The sequence below is a fragment of the Pelobates fuscus genome, chromosome 4 (assembly GCF_036172605.1).
Source record: "Pelobates fuscus isolate aPelFus1 chromosome 4, aPelFus1.pri, whole genome shotgun sequence".
Classification (NCBI taxonomy): Eukaryota; Metazoa; Chordata; class Amphibia; order Anura; family Pelobatidae; genus Pelobates; species Pelobates fuscus.
The window spans coordinates 349,901,589-349,925,200 of NC_086320.1; the positions used below are offsets into that span (position 1 = coordinate 349,901,589).

Consider the following 23,612-nt stretch of genomic DNA (forward strand, 5'->3'; position numbering starts at 1 on the left):
TTCACACGTGTGCGTTTCAGGGCCTGCCAGGGCCATATCTGGTGTAACAAATAATAAAATCTGGTGTAACAAATAATAAAATAATAAAATTTTGACTGTAATAGATTGAATAGCAGTTAGTTGTCTGCAAGCGTGTGTGTCAGGCCTACAGCGTCTACTCTGCCAACTTCTGCCAGTGCACAGTGCCACTCATATCTGTTGTCACAGTAGCTTGCACGCATAGTACCACTAATCGAAAAAAAAATGACAGGCAGAGGCAGGCCACCCAGCAGGGGCCGTCGTGGTCGTGGTGCTGCGATTCCCTTTGGCCCTAGAATAATGCCCAGTGTTCAGAGGCCACGTACCCTGAACTCGAAAAGTTCTGAGGACATAGTTGACTGGCGAACACAGGACACCCAATCTTCTACAGCTTCCGCTCGGAACCTTGATGCACCATCCTCCTCCAGCTTAGCTTTGGGCACCTCTCAAGTTACCACTCGCCCGCCTGCCGCAACCACCAACACTAGCACCACAGCCGCTTCACTTGATCTGTCAGAGGAGTTATTTACACATCAGTTGGAAGAAATGAGTGATGCGCAAGCATTATTGCCAGAGGATGTAGATAACAGGGATATGTCTCAGTCAGGCAGCATTACACACATGGACGTACGGTGTGATGATGATGATGTTGTACCTGCTGCTGCTTCCTTTGCTGAGTTGTCAGATACAAGTGAAGCGGTTGATAATGACGATGCGTCCGTGGATGTCACGTGGGTGCCCGCTAGAAGAGAAGAAGAACAGGGGTAAAGTTCAGATGGGAGACAGAGAGGAGGAGGAGACGAGTTGGAAGCAGGGGGAGGTCGTCGCAAGGAGCTAGTGGCACAGTCAGACCGCATGCATCGGCACCCGGGGTCAGCCAGACAGTACGCCAATCAACGCATGCTGTTGCCACCACCAGAATGCCGTCATTGCAGAGCTCAGCAGTGTGGCATTTTTTTTGTGTGTCTGCCTCTGACAACAGCGATGCCATTTGCAACCTGTGCCAAAAGAAACTGAGTCGTGGGAAGTCCAACACCCACCTAGGTACAACTGCTTTGCGAAGGCACATGATCGCACATCACAAACACCTACAAGCTATCCCAATTTGCGATAGAACTTCTGGCCTGCCCCGATTCAAGTGTCCTGTCAGAAAGGACCTTCAGTGCAGCAGGCGGTATTGGCACTGAGAAGAGAAGTTGCCTAGGTCAAAAAAGTCTAGATTACCTCACCTTTATTAAGATGAATGAGGGATGGATCCCGAAGGGACTGACAGTGGGCGATACATTTGACTAAAAAAGGCCTGATGAGGGGGACGTAACAGGGATTAAACTGATAGGAATAGTACTACTTAACATACCACTCCTATCTGGTGGCACATTAGATTGCACGCGCAGTGCCCCAAATTTGAAGTAGGAGGACCGACCAAGCATCTTTTTCCATCTCCCGGTTCCTAAAATCGATGCCATATACACGTCCCCTGATAGGGGACGTAACAGGGATTAAACTGATAAGAATAGTACTACTTAACACACCACTCCTATCTGGTGGCACATTAGATTGCACGCGCAGTGCCCTAAATTTGAAGTAGGAGGACCGACGAAGCATCTTTTTCCATCTCCCGGTTCCTAAAATCGATGCCATATACACGTCCCCTGATAGGGGACGTAACAGGGATTAAACTGATAGGAATAGTAATACTTAACACACCTTATAATAACGCAGAGAGAGGCAATGCAGAGAGAGGAGTCTGAAGAAGAGGAGTCAGAGGAGGAAGGTGGCTTTGAGGAGGTGGAAGACCAAACATAGCAGGCGTCCCAGGGGGCTTGTTGTCACCTTTCGGGGACCCTTGGTGTTGTACGTGGCTAGGTGGAGGAAGAGACCTTCAATGTGTCAGGGTACCTGAAGTCTCTACCTCTGAGAGAGGTAGAGACTTAGAAGTTTATCCGTCCGGACGGCATGTCTCCTCGGTCTCCCGCGGTTCACTCGGTCTTGCTAACGCCGGCCGCGAGGGAGTCACTTCCTTTTATAACAGGAGGACCGGAGGTAGACGTCATGACGCCAACCCGGAACGTCCTGTCACTCAAATCTCGGGAGACGAATCAGGACTCGCCGGAGGCGTGTCTTCTCTCCCTAGCCAGGATACTTAACAGTGGCTCTTTCATTCACTCATTGCCCTGTCGTGGTTCTAGTCCGCCTAGTCACACAGTGCTTTGTTATTCACTTGTCTTTTGGTTCTGACCCGGCTTTGTTGTTTACTCTCCTGCCTTTCTGTTATCCTTGACCCGGCTTGTCTCTCGCTTACCTGTCCTCTCGTTCCCTCGACCTCGGCTTGTCTCTGACCATTCTATTGTAGTTATACGTTAAGTCCGGCCATTCTAAGGACCGGTATACGTATCTGCTACTCTTTGTACTCTGCGTGTTGGATCCCTGACCCGATCCTGACATTACGACAGGGCCATGGATCCTGCAGGTACAAATTGTCAGCTTGGTTCTCCTGATCCTAGGTTTGATGCCATGGATCATAGGATGGATCAGATGGCTCTAGCACTACAGGCGCTGCTGTCTCGCCCTATTAATCCACCTGAGGAGATGCGTAATACGTCTGCTTCTTCTGTGGGTCCGGGGCTAGAGGTAGCTACTGTAGGTGCTTCTTCCCGAGTTACCCCACCTGTACGTTATGCTGGTTCTCCTGAGAGGTGTCGTGGCTTTTTGAACCAGATCAGTATTCATTTCGAGCTACAGCCCCGTTCATACCCTACTGATAGGGCAAAAGTGGGATTTATTATTACCTTACTCATTGAGAAAGCTCTGAGATGGGCTAATCCGTTGTGGGAGAATGATAATCCATTAGTCTATAACTATAATTCCTTTGTAGCTGCTTTTAAAAGAACTTTTGACCCTCCTGGCAGGAGGGCCAATGCAGCCAGATTACTGTTGCGCCTTAGACAAGACAACCAAACACTTGTGGATTATGCACTAGAGTTCAGGTCTTTGGCGGCAGAGGTAAAATGGAATGAACAGGCCTATATAGATGTATTCTTAAATGGATTATCTGATGTAATACTTGATGAGGTAGCGACAAGAGAGCTTCCCGAGAATCTGGAGGACTTAATTTCCTTTATCTCTCGTATTGACGAACGTTTAAGGGAGAGACAGAATACTCGAGATAGAACCGCTAAATCTTCCTCTAGACTAGCACCATCATTTCAAATGTCTGAAACCAAAAATCCACAGGTTTCAGAACCTATGCAGTTAGGCTTTACTCGTCTCTCAGAGGAGGAGAGACAGTACAGGAGAAGAGAGGGACTCTGTATGTATTGTGGGGCCAGAGGTCATGTACGTTTGAGCTGTCCCAGCCGTCCGGGAAACGCTTGCACCTAAGTTTCTCTAGAGGACAGACCTTGGGTGTTTCGATTTTGTCCTCTACTCATAACTACAAAGAACATAGACTCCTATTACCGGTCTCTTTAACTTGGGAGAAGGGAACTTTAGAGACTATGGCATTGATAGACTCCGGCGCTGCTGAGAGTTTTATCGACCAAAAGTTTCTCACCAAACACACTATCCCATCCCAGTTAAGGAAGACACCCTTGGCTGTTGAAGCCATTGATGGTAGACCTTTAGTTGAGCCTGTGATTTTCCGGGAGACCACACCTCTTTACTTAACTACTGGTATTCTACACAAGGAGGAAATATCCCTACTACTCATTTCATCCCCTTCTGTTCCCATAGTCCTGGGATACTCCTGGCTTAAGAGACATAACCCCGTTATAGATTGGAGATCAGGGGAAATAGTTTCGTGGGGTCAGAATTGTCAAGAGAATTGTTTAAAGAAAGTGTCACCTCTTTGTAGTGTCAACTCACTTAATAACGCTACCGACTCTACCAAAGTACAGATACCGTCCTTGTATCAAGATTTAAAGGCAGTATTTGACAAAAGAAAGGCTGATACCTTACCACCACATAGGCCTTTTGATTGCAAAATTAATTTACTTTCTGGTACCATGCCCCCCAGGGGTCATGTATATCCTTTGTCTACGAATGAAAACTTAGTTCTAGAAGAGTATATTCGTGAAAACCTAGACAAGGGGTTCATTAGAAGATCCTCCTCTCCTGCTGGGGCTGGATTCTTTTTTGTTAAAAAGAAGGATGGTTCTTTAAGACCTTGCATTGACTACCGAGGCCTTAACAAGATAACCATCAGAAATGTATATCCGATTCCCTTGATCACCGAGCTTTTTGATCGATTAAAAAGTTCTAAAATTTTCACTAAGTTAGACCTTAGAGGTGCTTATAATTTGGTGAGAATCCACGACGGTGACGAGTGGAAAACTGCATTCAATACTCGATATGGGCACTATGAGTATACTGTAATGCCTTTTGGTCTCTGCAATGCCCCGGCGGTATTTCAGGACCTTATTAATGAGGTTCTTAGGGAGTTTCAAGATGACTGTGTGATTGTATACCTTGATGATATATTTATACATTCCAGGGATATTGAGACTCACCACGGACAAGTCAGAAGGGTTTTGCACAAACTTCTTCAGCATGGCTTATACTGCAAACTAGAGAAATGCAGCTTTGACCAATCCCAAACTACCTTTCTTGGTTATGTGATTTCTGGGGAAGGGTTTGAAATGGACCCGGAGAAGCTCCAATCCATATTAGAGTGGCCTTTACCTAAGGGTCTCAAGGCTATCCAGAGATTCATTGGTTTCTCTAATTACTACAGACGTTTCATTAAGGGATACTCCTCTATCATTGCTCCCATCACCAATATGACCAAACAAGGGGCTGAGACTAAGAATTGGTCTACTGAAGCACTTCTGGCTTTTAAGACACTCAAGGAGCTGTTTGCTTCCGCACCAATTTTAGTTCACCCTGATACTACTCTACCTTTCCTACTCGAAGTTGACGCTTCTGAGACAGGTATAGGTGCTGTTCTGTCCCAAAGGTTGGGTGTAGATAAACCATTACATCCTTGTGGATACTTTTCCAAAAAATTGTCTGGTACTGAAAGCAGATATGACATTGGTGACAGGGAACTACTAGCGGTTATAATGGCCTTGAAGGAGTGGAGACATTTATTGGAGGGTACTTTGCATCCTGTTACTATTTTGACAGATCATAAAAACTTATCCTATATTGGAGAGGCTAAACGACTATCATCTAGACAGGTTCGTTGGTCCATATTTCTCACTCACTTCAACTACGTACTCACATATAGGCCAGGTTCTAAGAATTCTAAAGCCGACGCCTTATCCCGCCAATATGAACCTGCTGCCGTATCTGAGCCGGTTTTGTCCTCTATAGTACCCAAGTGTAACATTATCGCTAACACTACTCTCAAAGTTCATTCTCCGCTACTTGATCAGATAAGGAACTTGCAGCATCTGGCACCTAGACTGACTCCGGCTTCCAGACTTTTCGTCCCTCCTGAACTCCAATTGGAGCTCTTACAGTGTCTTCACGAGAGTAAGGTGGCTGGTCATCCGGGTGTTCGCAAGACGTATTCTTTGATCTCCAAGGATTTCTGGTGGCCGTCGTTACGGAAGGATATTAAGGATTTTATCGGGGTTTGTGTGGTCTGTACTAAAACTAAACTACCGCATTCGCTTCCTTGTGGCCTTCTACAACCTCTGGAAATTCCTGACAAACCTTGGTCCTGTGTGGCAATGGACTTTATTGTGGATCTGCCTGTTTCTAAAAAACACACTGTTATCCTCACCGTAGTCGATAGGTTTACCAAGATGGCACATTTCGTACCTTTGCCTAAACTCCCGATTTCCCCTGAATTGGCGGAAGTCTTTGCTAAAGAGATTTTTCGCTTGCATGGGATTCCTTCGGAGATCACTTCTGATAGAGGCTCCCAATTTGTTTCACGTTTTTGGAGGTCGTTCTGTTCTCAATTAGGCATCAAATTGAATTTTTCGTCCGCCTATCATCCTCAGTCTAACGGAGCGGCTGAACGAACCAACCAGAAGATTGAGCAATACTTACGTTGTTTTGTTTCCGAACACCAGGACGATTGGGTCGGTTTGATTCCTTGGGCGGAGTTTGCGCACAACAATCTCGTTTGTGACTCTACGCATTCAAGCCCCTTCTTCATGAACTATGGCTTTCATCCATCTATTCTTCCCCCGGTTTCTCCTTCCCAAGGAGTGCCGTCGGTTGATGTCCATGTGGCCAATTTGAGGAAGTTGTGGGATCAGACTCGACAGATTCTTCTACACAATTCTGTACTGGTTAAGAAACATGCTGACAAACGTAGAAGGGCGGCTCCGAATTTTGTTCCAGGCGATAGAGTGTGGCTGAGTACTAGGAATATTCGTCTTAAAGTTCCTTCCATGAAATTCGCCCCTCGTTATATTGGTCCCTACAGGATCTTGACTCGAATTAACCCAGTGGCATATCGTCTAGCTCTCCCAGCTACTTTACGCATCCCGAATTCCTTTCACGTGTCATTGCTGAAACCTCTAATCTGTAACAGATTCTCCTTCACAATCGCCCCTCCGCGCCCTGTTCAGGTGGAGGGTCAGGAGGAATATGAGGTTAACTCCATTATTGATTCTCGTGTCTCCCGGGGGCGAGTACAATATTTAGTTGACTGGAAGGGATATGGTCCTGAGGAGAGGAGTTGGGTACCACAAGAGGATGTTCATGCTCCTCGTCTTCGCAGGGCATTTCACTCCCGCTTTCCATCTCGCCCCGGCTCCTTCCGCCCGGTGGGCGTATCTGAGAGGGGGGGTACTGTCAGGGTACCTGAAGTCTCTACCTCTGAGAGAGGTAGAGACTTAGAAGTTTATCCGTCCGGACGGCATGTCTCCTCGGTCTCCCGCGGTTCACTCGGTCTTGCTAACGCCGGCCACGAGGGAGTCACTTCCTTTTATAACAGGAGGACCGGAGGTAGACGTCATGACGCCAACCCGGAACGTCCTGTCACTCAAATCTCGGGAGACGAATCAGGACTCGCCGGAGGCGTGTCTTCTCTCCCTAGCCAGGATACTTAACAGTGGCTCTTTCATTCACTCATTGCCCTGTCGTGGTTCTAGTCCGCCTAGTCACACAGTGCTTTGTTATTCACTTGTCTTTTGGTTCTGACCCGGCTTTGTTGTTTACTCTCCTGCCTTTCTGTTATCCTTGACCCGGCTTGTCTCTCGCTTACCTGTCCTCTCGTTCCCTCGACCTCGGCTTGTCTCTGACCATTCTATTGTAGTTATACGTTAAGTCCGGCCATTCTAAGGACCGGTATACGTATCTGCTACTCTTTGTACTCTGCGTGTTGGATCCCTGACCCGATCCTGACACAATGACATCAGTGAGGACAAGGAACGGGACATGGCTAGCTTGGTATCCAACCTTGTGCAAATGGGGAGTTTGCGGTTGTGCAAATGGACTGTTTGGGGTTGTTTGCGATGCGTTAAACGGGGAGTTTGGTCTGTCACTGTGAAGCGGGTGTAACCCTTACACTACCTGATCTATACAACATCATACCTAATGTTTTAAAGCACGTTATTCCAAACAATTTAGGAATGTTAGGTGATTTATGCCCTTTATGGATTAAAACCAGACTCTGCATCAACTATGTAATTTTCCATGGGAGTTTTGCCATGGATCCCCCTCCGGCATGCCACAGTCCAGGTGTTAGTCCCCTTGAAACAACTTTTACATCACTATTGTGGCCAGAAAGAGTCCCTGTGGGTTTTAAAATTCGCCTGCCTATTGAAGTCTATGGCGGTTCGCCAGGTTCGCCCGTTCGTGAACATTTGCGGAAATTTGCGTTCGCCGTTTGCGAACGGAAAATTTTATGTTCACGACATCTCTACTGCTAAACTCAATACAACCATTACAGCTCGATGTAGTGGTTATGTTACCTAGACTCTCTGGGTGCCGTATCCAGACTATGGACTATATTTTTGGATACGCTTTTTAAATTGTCACAAGTTGTTAGAAAAACATTTATCTTGCATTGTTCAAATCCATAGCCCCCTCTGCAGGCATGTTGATAACGTGACATTTATACTTCGCCAAATTTTCCTGGATACATAACATTGAAGGGCAGCACTGTTTGTATGTGGTATTTGCATGTTACAGGAAGAAGACTTGTAAACTAAGCAAAGCAGTTCGATTTCATTTCCCATACTGAAGAATATGAAGTATTTCAATGTAACTTGGTAATTTTATTATCGGACATTCTAAATGAATTAATTTCAACATCAATTAACTCTTAAAGAAGAAAGAGACACAAAGTAAAATAATGCAGCATAATAATAATAAAAAATAACAGTTCAGAGAGACTGGATGCCCTTTTGCATGATTTAGAGAATTCTATACCCCCATCTCAGTTTAGAACTTCAACCACTTGGCACATCTTGTGACATTCTGTCTTTAAAAAGAAACAAATAAAATGTTCGACCTAATTTTACCGCAAGACTCTCATGCAATGATCAGAAGGTGAAAGTCAAACTGGGAGAAAATATTTCCTCATATAGATTCCATGTCTGAATCATCTTCCATTAGCATATAGTGATGTTACTCCAAAAATATTTAGCTCCCTGTGGATGGGTGCATTTCTGTCATACCCAATGTTTATTTACAGGTTGCTCCTAATATATCCTCTACTTAGAGTGCAAAAGAACCAAATTATTCATATTTACAACCAAAAGCACAAACGCAACTTTGATAATCGTCGGAAACCCTAGATCTTCCTCCAGGGAGGGTGGCGGGCAAATGGGGAAGAGGATTGCAGTGGAACAATGTGCTGATGTCTTTGTTTGCCCTTGAAGCATAAAGTAGCCAGTCCATTTGCGCCTGATCTTTACGCCATTCCTTCTCATTATTATGCTATTTAGCACCTAGAACAACATGTTTTTTTTCCTTTCTGCATCCATGAGTGCTCTACAAAGTAAACGATTTATTGTACACCTGACATTCTGGTGTCTTCTTAAAATGTCTAAATATATGGCCTATATTCTACATATCAAGCTGGAATACATTAAAGAAATTACTATATATATGATATAAAATACTCCACTTCATGTGAAAGGAATTTAAAGTGAGAAACATGATCTAACCGCAAAAGTAGCTAGAATTTCTTTTAGTGAAGAGTGAGCATGCAGTTAATTGTGAGGCTCTGATACCGGAGAAACTGACGGAAGCCAAGCACAGAGAGATGGACACAGGTTTCTTCAGGAAGGAAGAGATTCTTTATTGGATCACCGATCGGGACTCAGAGGGACTAGCGTCACCAAAATACAGCAAAGTCTGAGTACTGAATACATAGAGTACATTCCTTATATAGCACTGTAGCTCCTCCCACAATTAACTACACCCACACATACCCTTAACCTATTTAATGAATAGAGTCTAAACTCATCCATCCGGTCTAACCACGTGGCTCATCTGATACAAAGGAGAGGGACGCGTAATTCCAGTTCTTACATTCCTGCACCTGGTCAGTACAGTGATGACAGTATCTTAGCTACGTGTAATTAACCAACTGATACTACAAACACATATACATACATATGCCTTGTGGCAATCTTAGCCTGCTAAACTTGTATTTTACTGGAATTACATCACATTCCCCCCTTTGATGCCTCTGATATTTCACAATTACTTGAGGCATCACTTAACCTTGGTTTGCATATACCTCAGGTTACCATGAACCAGACCAGACTTTTCTTATGATGTGAATCTTTTCAACACTCATCTTCCTGCATAGTTTCTCCCTGATCTAAAGCCTTATACTTATATATGGCCATTATCTATGCAGCAGCCTTCCTCTCTGCTATAGTTCCTATCAGGCTTTGCACAGACCTAACTACTAAGGGTATAAGACACGGCAGGAGTAGACACAACATTAAAATTAGTAGGACTCCACCTACCACTGCCTTAAGCCCTCCAAACCACTCATACCAGCTACCAAACCAACTACTTGGATTGTACCCTTTCCATACCTGAGTAGGCACATGCGCTAGTTTAACCATATGGCTAGTAAGCTCAGCTATTGCTTGCCCTTCGTCATCTATTTGAAGACAGCAATTACTTAGGTTAAACTTCCCACATACACCTCCCTCTACTGCCAAAAGGTAATCCAAGGCTAATCTATTTTGGTAGACTGCTGTCCTCATCCTGGTGTTATGCTTCGCTAGAAGATTGAGCGCTTGTGATGTCTCATTTGTGATAATCTCAACCACCGCCTGTAATCTTATAATACGGTTGAGCATATAAATAGGGGTTCTATAACCAAAGGTACCATCCTCAGCCCACGTGGCTGGCCCATAATAATCTATGATACGCTGGGGAGGCCATTCATCATCTTCCCAGGCGCCTATCTCTATGGGTCCCCTTTTCTTCCTATGATTCACATCATACACTTTAACACCTAAAGTCTCACCTGTTTCAATCGGTAACAAGAAGAAGGATGGTTTGAGCATACCCAACACACATGCCCCTTCCCAGTCCTGTGGCAGCTCCGAATAGGCTTTCTTACCACAGATCCAGTACAAATTTGCTGGGGCTCTCCAAGTAGATGTGATGGATAGATCAAACCACACATCCTTTAAATTGGCATATCTAGCAAACGGGTTAGATGGTTCTGAGACATTTGAAGCCGACCACCAAGTTGTATTCTTTGTATCATCATCATAAGCTTTTTGCCCTAGACAAGTTAATTCTCCTACAGAAGTATTATACATCATTCCTTTCCTTGCTATGCAAACATAACCTATGATGGAGGTCTTTAATCTCCACTCAGATTTACCTCTAACACTCATCTGATAATCGGCTTGTGAAGATATTAATTGGTCAACTGCCTCAGAACCGGACATTACCTCCTTTGCTTCCCAAGGCCATTGGTCTCCCATGTTAGTACCTCCACACACATAGCAGTTGGTAACATTAAGACTACCGGCAATACTTTCAGCTAGATCAATGAACAGGTTTTTAGCATTATGGGGGATCTTATTATCTATACTCATCTCTTCGTAAAAGGAATGGTATACTTGATGAGTCTGGGAGGATACCGTATCAGTCTCTATTCCTATAAACAATAATGTCCCAGGATCTAAACCCGTCCCGTATATTTGAAACCCAAATAAATTTCCATACTTATCTAAGAACTTGTCGGGGTTATTAATGAGTATATGGACTGGGTTGCATTCCATAGACTTACAATAAGGGCTAGTCGGCAACTTAGTCACTATCATGTCTTTGTCTACTGTCTGTCCCCAAGTTGCCCACCCCACACAAGACCAATATGGGCAAAAGTTATAATCTCTATTTGGGCATCTAGGACTTACATATTTATTTTTGCTACTGGGACAAATATATTTATCGTTAGACCCATACGTCCTCTCCCATCTAAGATCCCCACATACATTCCACGGCTTTCTACCACTCGATATCGCTTTACACGCATCAAATAGCAGAACACCCGAAGAATGTACGGATTCTAACACCGTTTTATTAATTAGGGTCCCCTGAGGATCTCCATTCCTGAGAGTCAACCAAATTGTACGAGGTTGATACTCCGGACTGAAGCACTTAGGTTCTCCTACTCCTAAATGGCACACACTATAATCTATATTTAAGTATCTACATCTCGATACATCTCCTTTACACTCGTATTGTGAATGCCAAATTAGGGTTTGGGAAATATGGTTACCTGTTCTCGTAGTCTTAATGCATACCTCACAGCTAGGAGTGTCGGTACCTCTACCTTCCTGAATATAAAAACACATATAAATAAACACTATCAAAAGCACATCTTTCGCCGTCATCCTCAGTCTTCGTCCGTGCGATGGCGCCTCAGCTTCCAGGATGTGAGGGGCTGCAGGGAATGGAGTTCTGCTCATCTTCACAGGTGTCCCTTCGAGACTTTCCTGGCTTATACACTATGTGATGGTAAGCGGACAGGCTTTATTATGGCCTTCTCACTCACACCTGTAACAATAAAATTTGTAATCCACAATAATTCCTCGTTACTCCGACTGAGTAGTGCGTTTTAACCGGATCTTGCAGGGATTCTCTGGATCTGCTGTAACTTGCCAAGAATCGACTGCTGCTGGTTTAACCCTGGAGTGATGTATCCACGGAGTCACTTCTGCTACTTTTATTGCTGTAGGGGTAGACAAGAGAACAACATAAGGACCTCTCCACTTGGGCCCTAACGGTACAGTATTCCACTCTTTAATCCACACTTGGTCTCCTGGATGATAACTATGAACAGGGGGATAAATATTCACAGGTAATCTATCTTGTACCCATTTCTGTACCTCCTCCATAGTCTTACCCAACTCTACAACCTGCTGCCGGGTAATTCCTTCTCCCAACTGACTCAAGTCCCCCCTTAAGTTACCAAGTACGGGAGGTGGTCGCCCATACATGATTTCAAAAGGAGAGAGGCCCATCCTTCTGGTAGGGGTACTGCGGATTCGCAATAAAGCTATGGGTAAGAGAACGTTCCACTTAAGTTGGGTTTCCTGACACATTTTAGCCAACTGGTTCTTTATAGTTCTATTCATTCTCTCTACCTTACCAGAACTCTGGGGTCTATATGCAGTATGAAGCCTCCACTTTATACCAAGCATATGAGTCAGTTGTTGTAGGCACTGGTGAACAAAAGCTGGACCATTGTCCGATCCTATAGAACAGGGTAGTCCATATCGGGGTATTATTTCTCGTAGCAGGAATCTCACAACTTCTCCTGCTTTCTCTGTACGAGTAGGACATGCTTCTACCCAGCCTGAATAGGTGCACACAATTACCAGCAGGTAACGATGTCCACCCGATTTAGGCATCACTGTAAAGTCTATTTGTAGATCGGACATGGGGAGTCCCCCCATAAACTGAACTCCTGGTGGCTTTACTGGTCCTTGTCTTGCATTATTCTTAGCACACGTTACACATCTGCGTACAATGGCCTGAGTCAAGTTGGACAATCTTGGTATGTAGAAATGTTTTCTAAGAGATTCTTCAGTACTGTCTCTCCCAGAATGTGTCCCGTTGTGATAATTTTGGACAATTTCTACCGCTAGCGATGCTGGTATAACTATTCTTCCATCTTCTAGCTGATACCACTTGTTCTCCAGATACTTTCCCGGTTCAGTCTTTAACCACTCCTCTTCTTGAGCTGTATAAACTGGAGTCCATTGGGACAGTGGAGTTGGTATAAGAGCAGCTATATGCCCTACATACTCCTGTCTTCCTGATTCAGCAGCACGCTTAGCTGCACTATCTGCCATCCGATTTCCCTTGGTTACATCACCATCTCCTCTCAGATGCGCTCGACAATGTATGATACCGACTTCTTTCGGCTCCCACACTGCTTCCAATAGTTGTAGGATTTCAGCTGCGTACTTGATTTCTTTGCCTTCTGAATTCAGTAGTCCTCTTTCTTTATACAAAGCTCCGTGGGCATGAGTGGTTAAAAACGCATACTTAGAGTCCGTATAGATATTTACTCTTAAACCTTCAGCCAATTGTAACGCTCGTGTTAGTGCTATTAATTCTGCCTTTTGTGCTGATGTTCCTTTCGCCAGTGGCCGAGCTTCTATCACCTTGTCTATTGTTGTCACTGCATATCCTGCATAGCGGATCCCTTCTTTCACATAACTACTGCCGTCGGTGTAATATTGAACATCGGGGTTCTGGATGGGAAAATCACGAAGATCTGGTCTACTTGAGAATACTTCATCCATTACTTCCAAACAATCATGTTGACTTTCAGTAGGTTGTGGCAAAAGGGTAGCTGGATTTAAGGTGTTTACAGTCTCTAAATGCACTCTTGGGTTTTCACACAACATTGCTTGATACTTGGTCATACGGCTATTACTAAACCAATGATTTCCTTTGTAATCCAACAACGTCTGTACTGCATGTGGGACTCGTACATAAAGTTCTTGACCCAGAGTGAGTTTATCGGCTTCAGCTACTAGCAGGGCGGCTGCAGCTACGGCTCTTAGACAAGGTGGAAGTCCGCTGGCCACTGCATCCAATTGTTTAGACATGTAGGCAACAGGTCTTTGCCATGATCCCAAGTACTGTGTCAATACTCCCACAGCCATTCTTCTTTGCTCGTGTACATACAGGTAGAATGGTCGTGTGTGATCAGGTAGACCTAATGCTGGGGCACTCATCAAAGCCTTCTTCACATCTTCAAATGCCGTTTGCTGTTCTTGGGTCCATAGGAAGGGGTCGTGCTCTGTACCTTTGATAGCTGCGTACAGAGGTTTTGCTAGTATCGCATAACTGGGAATCCATATCCTACAGAAGCCTGCTGCCCCCAAGAATTCTCGCACTTGTCTTCTATTCTTGGGTATTGGTATTTGGCAGACAGCTTCTTTTCTCTCTGGCCCCATAATTCTTTGACCTTCAGAGATATGGAATCCTAGATACTTGACAGTTGGCAAACACAACTGAGCCTTCTTTCTAGACACCTTGTATCCTGCCTTCCAGAGAATGTGTAGTAGATCGTGCGTTGCTTGCTGACAGATTTCTTTTGTAACTGCTGCTATCAACAAGTCATCTACATATTGTAACAATACACACTCTCCTGGGATGGACTCGAAATCCAATAGATCTTGACTTAGGGCTGAACCAAATAGGGTAGGTGAATTTTTAAACCCTTGGGGCAGTCTTGTCCAAGTCATTTGGCGTTTTGAGCCCGTTACAGCGTTCTCCCATTGGAAAGCGAAAATACATTGACTTTCTGCGGCAATTCGGAGGCAAAAGAAGGCATCTTTGAGATCTAAGACTGTGAAGTAAGTAGCCCCGCCCGGAATTAAAGCAAGCAGGTTATATGGATTGGGTACAACTGGATGTATGCTAACAACCGCATCATTGACTGCTCTTAAGTCCTGCACAGGTCGATACTCATCTGTGCCGGGCTTTTGAACAGGCAGCAATGGGGTGTTCCAGGGGGAAGTACAGAATTTTAGGATACCATACCGTATGAACTTATCCAGATAGGATTGGATGTTCTTCTTAGCCTTCTGCGGAATGTGATATTGTCTTAGGCTCACTGGATAAACCCCATGTTTCAGTTCAATTTTTATTGGTGGAATATTGCGGGCCAGTCCTGGTGGGTTGTTCTCTGCCCAAACTCCTGGTATGTTAAACAATGTCTCATCACTCCTAGGGTTTTGGCTAGTCAACACTGTATAAAGTCGCCACTCTTCTTCCTTTGGTACGGATAAAGTCATAATACCTGAAGGTCCATTAAACTTTAAAGATGTTGTTCCATCTGGTAGGAACGTAATCTGCGCTTGTAATTTGGATAGCATATCACGTCCCAGCAATTGGACTGGACATTCAGGCATATAAAGGAATTGGTGTTTTACTACGTGGCCTCCCAATGTACAGAGTCGACTTTTAAGAACCGGTCTTTCAGCACTTCTTCCAGTTGCTCCTATCACAGTAATAGTCCTTCCAGATGGAGGAGCAACTAGATTAGTCACCACTGAATGTTCAGCACCAGTGTCGATCATGAACGCACTCCTTTTCCCCCCTATTGATACATCGACCATAGGCTCCGCTCGACCAAGGGGGATGGAGCCCGGTCGGTATCAATAGTCCTCCATGACCGTGTCAGCCAATCCTACAAAGTCCCTACCTTCTCTATCGCGAGACCTTTGCGCTGCTGGAATATACCTGTCTTCCCTAACACTTCCTCTGTTCCCATTACTCCTTCTATAACCATTACTCCCTCCGGGACCTCCTCTACCTCTCGCTCTGCCTCTAAAGTTTCCGTAGCCTGCCCTGGGTTGGTCTCTCTCGTACTGCTCTCTTTGCGGACATTCGTTCCTCCAATGCCCTTCTTCCTTGCAATACGCACACTGATCCCTACTCAAAGGCTCCCTACTCCATCTATTATTGCCTCTATCTGGGCCCCGTTTATCTACGCCTGCGATCGCTACCGCTAGCATATCAGCCTTTTTACGCATCTTGCGCTCCTCCTCTTTCTTGCTTTCTGTTTCCCTATTCATATAGACCTTATTAGCTACCTCCATTAGTTGGGAGATTGACATACCTGCAAACCCTTCTAACTTTTGTAGCTTGCGCTTAATATCTCCGTAAGCTTGGCTGACAAAGGCGGAGTTAACCATTCGGGAATTGTCTGCGTCTTCCGGATTAAAGGGGGTGTACAAGCGGTACGCCTCCAATAATCGGTCATAAAAGACACTGGGCGCTTCATCGCTTTTCTGGATCACCTCAACTGTCTTCGACATGTTAATGGCTTTCTTTCCTCCGGCTTTCATGCCAGCAATTATAGCGTCTCTATAGGCTCTGAGTTGAACCATATCAGCACCATTTACGTTCCAATTGGGATCAGTGTTGGGATAATGTGTTGCGGCCCATGCTGCTGGATTAGCTTGGTTCAAAGCACGGGCTCTATCCTCTAATGCTTTAATGGCTGCTTGATTTATTCTTGTCCTTTCCTCATTGTTAAATAAAGTCATTAATAACTGCTGGCAATCAGCCCATGTCGGATTATGTGTCTGTACTATTGAGGTGAACAGATCAGTCATGGCTTGTGGTTTCTCAGTATACGAGGAATTATGGGTCTTCCAGTTTAAAAGGTCGGTAGTGGTGAAAGGGACATATACGAAGACAGGGTCAGCGTGTGCCATTTGACCTGCGGCATCGATATAAGCTGACCCGGGATTTAAGCGAAGAGGCATCTGATAGTGCTTTAATTGTTGGGCACCAGTCAACTGTCGGGTTTGGATGGGGCTACGTAGGGAAGCGTCAGTCATGGGTTCCGGTCGGGGAGATATAGGGTATGGGGATGTGGGAGGTTGGTTTTGGGAAAAGGTAGTGAATAGAACACTTCGGGCCGAGCTAGATGAAGCTTGACCGGAAGTCTGAAGTGGCGCCAAATCAGGATATTCGTTTCTAATGGGGGTGGGTTCTGGTTCCGGAAGGGGAGATTTAGTACGAGGGGGGGTGGATCCTGTACTGGAGGAGGAAGCGGAAGTGGATGAGGGTAATGAGGGAAGGGTTACAGGACTTCCTGTATTTGCGTCACTTCCTCTTACCGGAAAGTAAGGGGGCGGCAAAGGGATCTCGGACTCAGGGGGCGTGTCCAAAATGGGCCTAACACCAGCCCTAGTGGACGAACAAGTCCTAGCTACCATGAGGCGACACTGTTCCTCGTGGCATGTCCGGAGCCATTTTGGCGAGTCATTTACGGCCTGTCTCCAACAATCAATATAAGGAAACTGGCCGTAAAGTTCAGGCCTACCTGATACAGCCACGTGTAAGCGCTGTACCAGAGTTGGATCCAAACTGCCACGTGGCGGCCATGCCGCAACCAAAGTAGGCCACTCCCTAGTGCACAAAGTGACCAAACGTACAGGGGACATCTTAACCCCAAAATCACAAACTTTGAATCCCTTTTTAAAATTCTTAACCATACATCCTAAGGGATCCGGAATCGTTGACTGCGACGCGCCCATATTTAACAGTGGAACGTCGTCGACAACGATTACTATACACGCGTACTATTCAACAGTCACACCCGTTTCCTCTGGCAACAGCACCACGTGGTATGGTTACCAAGTGAAACGTACACCATAACAATAAACACTCAGGGAATTCCCGTACACACACAGCTGCTACACCAGTCACTATATAATCAATATTATGCCCTTTGGCGTAACTACACAGTCACCCACGCTATAATTCTCTATATACGAATTACCCGTCTATAACACACCCAGTAACATCGTCTTTTACAAATAGCGGTTACAGTACGGTTAGCATAGGTCAAAGCACAAGTTAAGGTCACAATACAATTATTAGTGGTTATGGTGTTAAAACATGCAATGGACGACAATGATTAGTACTTATTATACAATGTCAGTAAATATACAGGGTTATGGTACCGTGCACTATAATACAGCAACACACTATTAACACTCTCGCTAGACGGCTGAGCTCGCGCTATCTAACAAGATATACACTTTACTAAAACAATCGTTAACACATTTACAATTCCCAACTAAACTATTGGCCAGTACCTTGAATGGACTACCTAAAACTATATACACCCGTTTTGGTTAGCCACACTGCCCAATCACCACATATACATAGCGAGCTAGAGATCCGAATTTACACAGGCGCCTCTTAGTCGCACTATACCACGAGCTAGAGATCCGAATTTACACAGGCGCCTCTTAGTCGTACTATCAAAAGTCTAGTGGGTTCCAAATTTACACGCCTTCCCACTTAGCCCAGATAGGATGAGAACTAGCGAACCGAATTTACACAGGCGCCGCTTAGTCTCCCGGTCCCTCCGACCTAGCGAACGTAATATACACCCTAGAACGCTAGTCTAGACAAGACACCGGTGTCCGGCTAGGGCTATCTTACACCAGGACCCCGCCTGACTAACCAAATCAAACGGTCTGACTAAAGAGCGTTCGATCGAGCGGTGCGCCTTCGCTCCTTCCCTCCGACAGAGGGGGCAGATACAGATTCAAAAACCCCTTTGGGCCTACCGCACAATCGGTATACCCCTAGCGGGTCCTGCCGTCTAAAACAGCAGTTATCTTACCTCCTCGTTCCTGAACCTGAGTTCACACTCATCGACGGGGACACCCCAGCACTTCTCACGTAGAGGCCGATGATCTCCTGGACAACAGACCAGTGGCGCCGAGACGAAGGGAGGTCCACGCAGAAGTTCAGGGGTGCAGCCGTAGAGAACGTGGGCAAAGATAGACCGTCTCACGCCTCTGCCTCTCAGCTACCGTTGAACGATGAGCTTCCCGGCCAATGCACCAAATGATACCGGAGAAACTGACGGAAGCCAAGCACAGAGAGATGGACACAGGTTTCTTCAGGAAGGAAGAGATTCTTTATTGGATCACCGATCGGGACTCAGAGGGACTAGCGTCACCAAAATACAGCAAAGTCTGAGTACTGAATACATAGAGTACATTCCTTATATAGCACTGTAGCTCCTCCCACAATTAACTACACCCACACATACCCTTAACCTATTTAATGAATAGAGTCTAAACTCATCCATCCGGTCTAACCACGTGGCTCATCTGATACAAAGGAGAGGGACGCGTAATTCCAGTTCTTACATTCCTGCACCTGGTCAGTACAGTGATGACAGTATCTTAGCTACGTGTAATTAACCAACTGATACTACAAACACATATACATACATATGCCTTGTGGCAATCTTAGCCTGCTAAACTTGTATTTTACTGGAATTACATCACAGCTCCACTTTACTGCCGAAATGCCACAAATTCTTCCGTATAATTTTGCATGATTGTCTTTGCAGGTTTACTGGCTGATTTGTGGTTGTGCATTTTTCTTTTTTTTTTTTTTTTTCTTTTTTTTTTTTTGTCCTATTCTTATTGTTAAATGACATTTACATTTGGTTAGAAAGGAAATAAAGTGTTATACCAGAAATTTAAATTGCACTCATGGGGTTTATTTGCTAAGCTGCACATTGTAGTGAATTGAAAAACAGAGACAAAAATAGCTGATTTATCAGAGCGTTTAAAGCACAAACCCCCAGGTTTTAATTAAAAAACAAACAAACAAAAAAAATCCTGCTTATAGAACTTTTAACTCCTTCAGTACTAGGTCTGGGCATATTTCACCAATAAATTGATTATAGTTAAAATGTTGCCAGACTGATTTCTGTAGGTTGAAGTGTGGAGAGAAAAAAACAAAGTAATTCCATTAAAGGGTTTATTTAAGGCAAATTATGGCATAGTGGCACATTAGTTTTTGAAGTTATACCATGCATAATGTTCGGCACGGATTATGAAGCACAATTTGGATAAATATATGATATAATTCATAAATACTGCTGGAATTGGTAGCACAACATTTTAATACTTACCTGAAGCTGACCACGTCCTCTAGGATCTTGTAAGAGCCTGGTCCAAACTGAGCCAAGCTGAATTGTGTAAAAGCATTAAATAATACCGGCACTTATAGCTGGACTTGGTCCTTCCTTTGTATCGCATTGTGAAGAAAATCAGAAATATATCTATCTGCTATCCAGGACTGTTTCTCCAGACGATCTGTGCATATCCCATTAATCCCTGAATATTCATTAAAATATTGTATTTCTAAAAGTCTCATGTTCAGCAAAACTCTACTTCTCTTAACACGTGTAGTGCAAGACACCGTGATGTGCTTTCAACGTCAACACCCTTAGGAAAACCAATATGTAGAATGCCTGTGCTATAATGTATAAACTTGCGCAGAATATGTCTTAACATTCTAAACTAATACTTAATCATTAAAAAAAAATACCATTATGTAAATACATCGGCACATTTTCTGTGATGAACAGGTTAATGAGTAGAATTAGGAGTGCAGTTCTATGTGCTCTTAATCATGTTTTATTGGTATGTATATAATGTAATGCCAAAGTATTCTGCGGTGCTTTACAATATTTAAAGAGGAAATTAAAAAAAGCAAAGTAAATGACAAACCAAACAAAAACCGAACCAACGGGTGAATAGGACCTGACCAAACAGGCTTACTGAAAAGTAGAAAGTCTGCCCCTGGAATATGGTGGCAAATTTAAACGGTTCCCATTGCTAGATGCTCTCCTGCAAGTTCCAAACTGTACACTGTTCTTTATAATAGACCTGTACAAATATCTATTTCCTGCATTAGATCGACATGGAAGGAACTGCACTGTGATCCATGCTATTAAAGAATGCATTGGGGTGTTGGGGTAAAAGTTTAGCCAACCTTGGTTTCTGTAACATTGCAGTGTGTATTATTTATAATATTAATATGTGCTATCTATTAAATATTTCTCTGCACGGATTTACCATTCATTTACTCTTCTAAGGCATAAGATTTTCGAAAAGCAAACCACAAGTAAAAACATTTCTGAGAAATGCTGGCTTTGTTTTTATTTGAAGGTCACCACTGTCTGAAGGTCACACACTGACTCAGTTTACACTTTGTGGAATTCTGTGTAGCAACAGTGATTTGTTGCAGGTTACCTGTTACTAATGAGTATTAAAAAACACCTGATTGACTACATCACCGATTATCACAGTTGATCACAAATACCCAAACAAGTTTCTATACTAAGTTTTTAAATTTTTAACATCCTGTGTTGTCTTCTCTAACTTTTATTTACTTCCCACTCTGTATTTACTTTATACACTTGGGGTAAAGAGGGACAAAATGTAACTTTTCTAGCCTTCTCCTGTATATTCTTTTCCAACATCATTAAAACAGATAAAACAATTTTCCATATTTTTATTGTTGTGTCATAAGATGCTGAAAAATGTGGCAGATGATAAAGAGGTTTGAAAGGAAAAAATATTTAAATGTGGCATTTTATAAAGTCCCTAAAGTTGAATTGCACTGTTCTTAGAGCCGACGCGTGTCTTTCCTTGAAATAAATGGCTTTGCTTCTAGAATGTAGTATTAGTTTAATAAATCCCAAGGGATTGCATGGCGCGTGAATTTGAGAGATTTGTTTGTTGATGGTTTTTAAATTTGCTGTAGAATATATTAAACTTTTCTTTTCGCAGAAGAATTCGAACATCCAAATATATCTTGTTTTATCTTTCAAAAGATTACAGAAACACTAGCATATTTTATTTGGGTTATTGGTTTTAAAGTATGGACTTGTTATTAGCTTAATGATCCTCTGCAAATTTTAAACTCTATTTAATCTGTTGCGTAAATATTGATACTGAGTGAATTTTTGTTGTTGTTTCCTCTAGATGCAAAGAGATATTTCTTATTCGTTTCGAGAAGGTCCACCAGTTCATCGACCTGGTTCTGCGACCTATCCTTCTCATGCAGGCCCAATATCACCACCGGCTACTCCCATTCCCCACTCCATGCCTCCGTCTCCATCCAGGATTCCATATGGTGGAGGGCGTCCAACTTCAGGGCAGAACAACCCAACAATGCAAAGGGAGAGGGTTCCAAGTTTGCCGGTGTCTAGATCCATATCCCCAAGTCCAAGTGCCATCTTGGAAAGAAGGGATGTAAAACCAGATGAAGATTTGGGCAACAAAAATTTACAGCTAATACGAAATGACAGCATGTATGCAGACCCTTACTTATATCAAGAGGGACGGATGAGCATAGCATCATCTCATGGTGGGCACCCATCTGACATCCCAGATCATGTTATTGCATATCACAGGGGGGCAATGAGATCTGCAAGCACTTACTCAAACTCTTCTATGCAGATGGAGATGATGGAACAAGCGGTGTACAGACAAAAGTCTCGCAAACATTCAGAAAGTCATTTGCCAACCTTTGGATCTAAAACTCCTCCAGCCTCTCCTCACAGAGTGACAGATATTAGGATGATGGAAATTCATCCGCACAATGCCCATGTTGTTCCCCATGCCATACAGTCAGATAGATCATCTCCGCTCCGTCAGTCCTTTAAAAAGGATCAAGGGACCGGCGTGTTTGTAGAAGCTAAAATGCGCAATACCGGTGGAATAATGGGAATAGCTGATGTAATTCCATCACCAACGGACAAAACATTTGCTGGATATGGAAGTGGAGCACCACCTAAAGACCCCTATACAAGGTAGGTCATTGATTTCTGTAAAATATATATATATTTAACATTATTTGACATTATTTTACATTTTATTTAATTTTAAAAAAATATTGTGCCCTGATCTGTTGTCTTTAATGTCTGGTGAACATTCTTAATTTTTAGACAATAGTTTTGCTTTTACTTTACTGGCATACCCTTCCAGTGCTAAAAAAAATAAAAAATAAATAAAAAAAACTACCAAGGTCATTTTAATCATAGGCTCTTGTTTTACATCCTGTCTCATTTTCTTCCTGCTGTCTTCTGTAACAAGGTGTAAGAGACATCACTGACAGCTCATGTGCTCTGAGGTCACATGACTGCAGTATTTAACACATCATTTAAAGAGCACAGCCCGTGACTTTGCTTATATTAAATTTCTGAAATAATGGGCTAGTTAAAGTTAAGCTGTCATCAACAAAGTGTGTGGCTGCAAGGTCAGCTTCAGGTAGACCTTAAGCTTTATGCCATACATTACCCTGGAGAAATCCCCAGCAAATATATCTTTTTAAAACATAAATTTAAATAAAACTTTCGTTAGTCTGCTCAGTGTGCGTTCATGGAGACACCTGTATCCACCTAGTAAAGGTCAAAGTAAAAAAAAAAATATTTATATAAATCGTAATCTCTATTTAAATAATATTATTATGTTGTATGCAAACATATCGTGGTGAGTTTTATTAGGCAAATAAATGATGTTCTCTTTTTGTTATCATGTGGGGATATTTATGGGATAATAATAGTAAACAGTTGAGAATTGCCCACTATTTCAATTCTCAGATCCCAAAGATCGTTATCGTGTAAGTGAAATGTATTCCATATAAATAAAATCACAATTTGTTATAAAAATAGATACAATTTATTGTGACATTAAATAATAATAATAATATGTAACATGCTTGATAATAATCAATGAATATTCAGTATAACATAGTATGCAATACAATATGGTAATGTAAAAACATCTCCCAATAGCTAAAACAGTCGTAATTGTCAAGACAATGATTTATGATAGTACTTC

General features: G+C 43.3%; 1 protein-coding gene across 17 annotated transcripts in view; it reads left to right on the forward strand.

Moving 5' to 3' along the window:
* The window catches only part of KIAA1217 (KIAA1217 ortholog), a 591,389-nt gene that overhangs the window by 516,565 nt on the left and 51,212 nt on the right, over positions 1–23,612 (forward strand). For all 17 annotated transcript variants that reach the window (XR_010090786.1, XR_010090787.1, XM_063452543.1 and 14 more), the window contains one exon: positions 21,753–22,582. Coding sequence is in view for 15 of the 17 variants with exons in the window: in XM_063452543.1 (XP_063308613.1) it covers positions 21,753–22,582 (830 nt within the window). In the remaining 2 variants the exon portion in view is untranslated. The remainder of the gene's footprint in view (positions 1–21,752; positions 22,583–23,612) is intronic.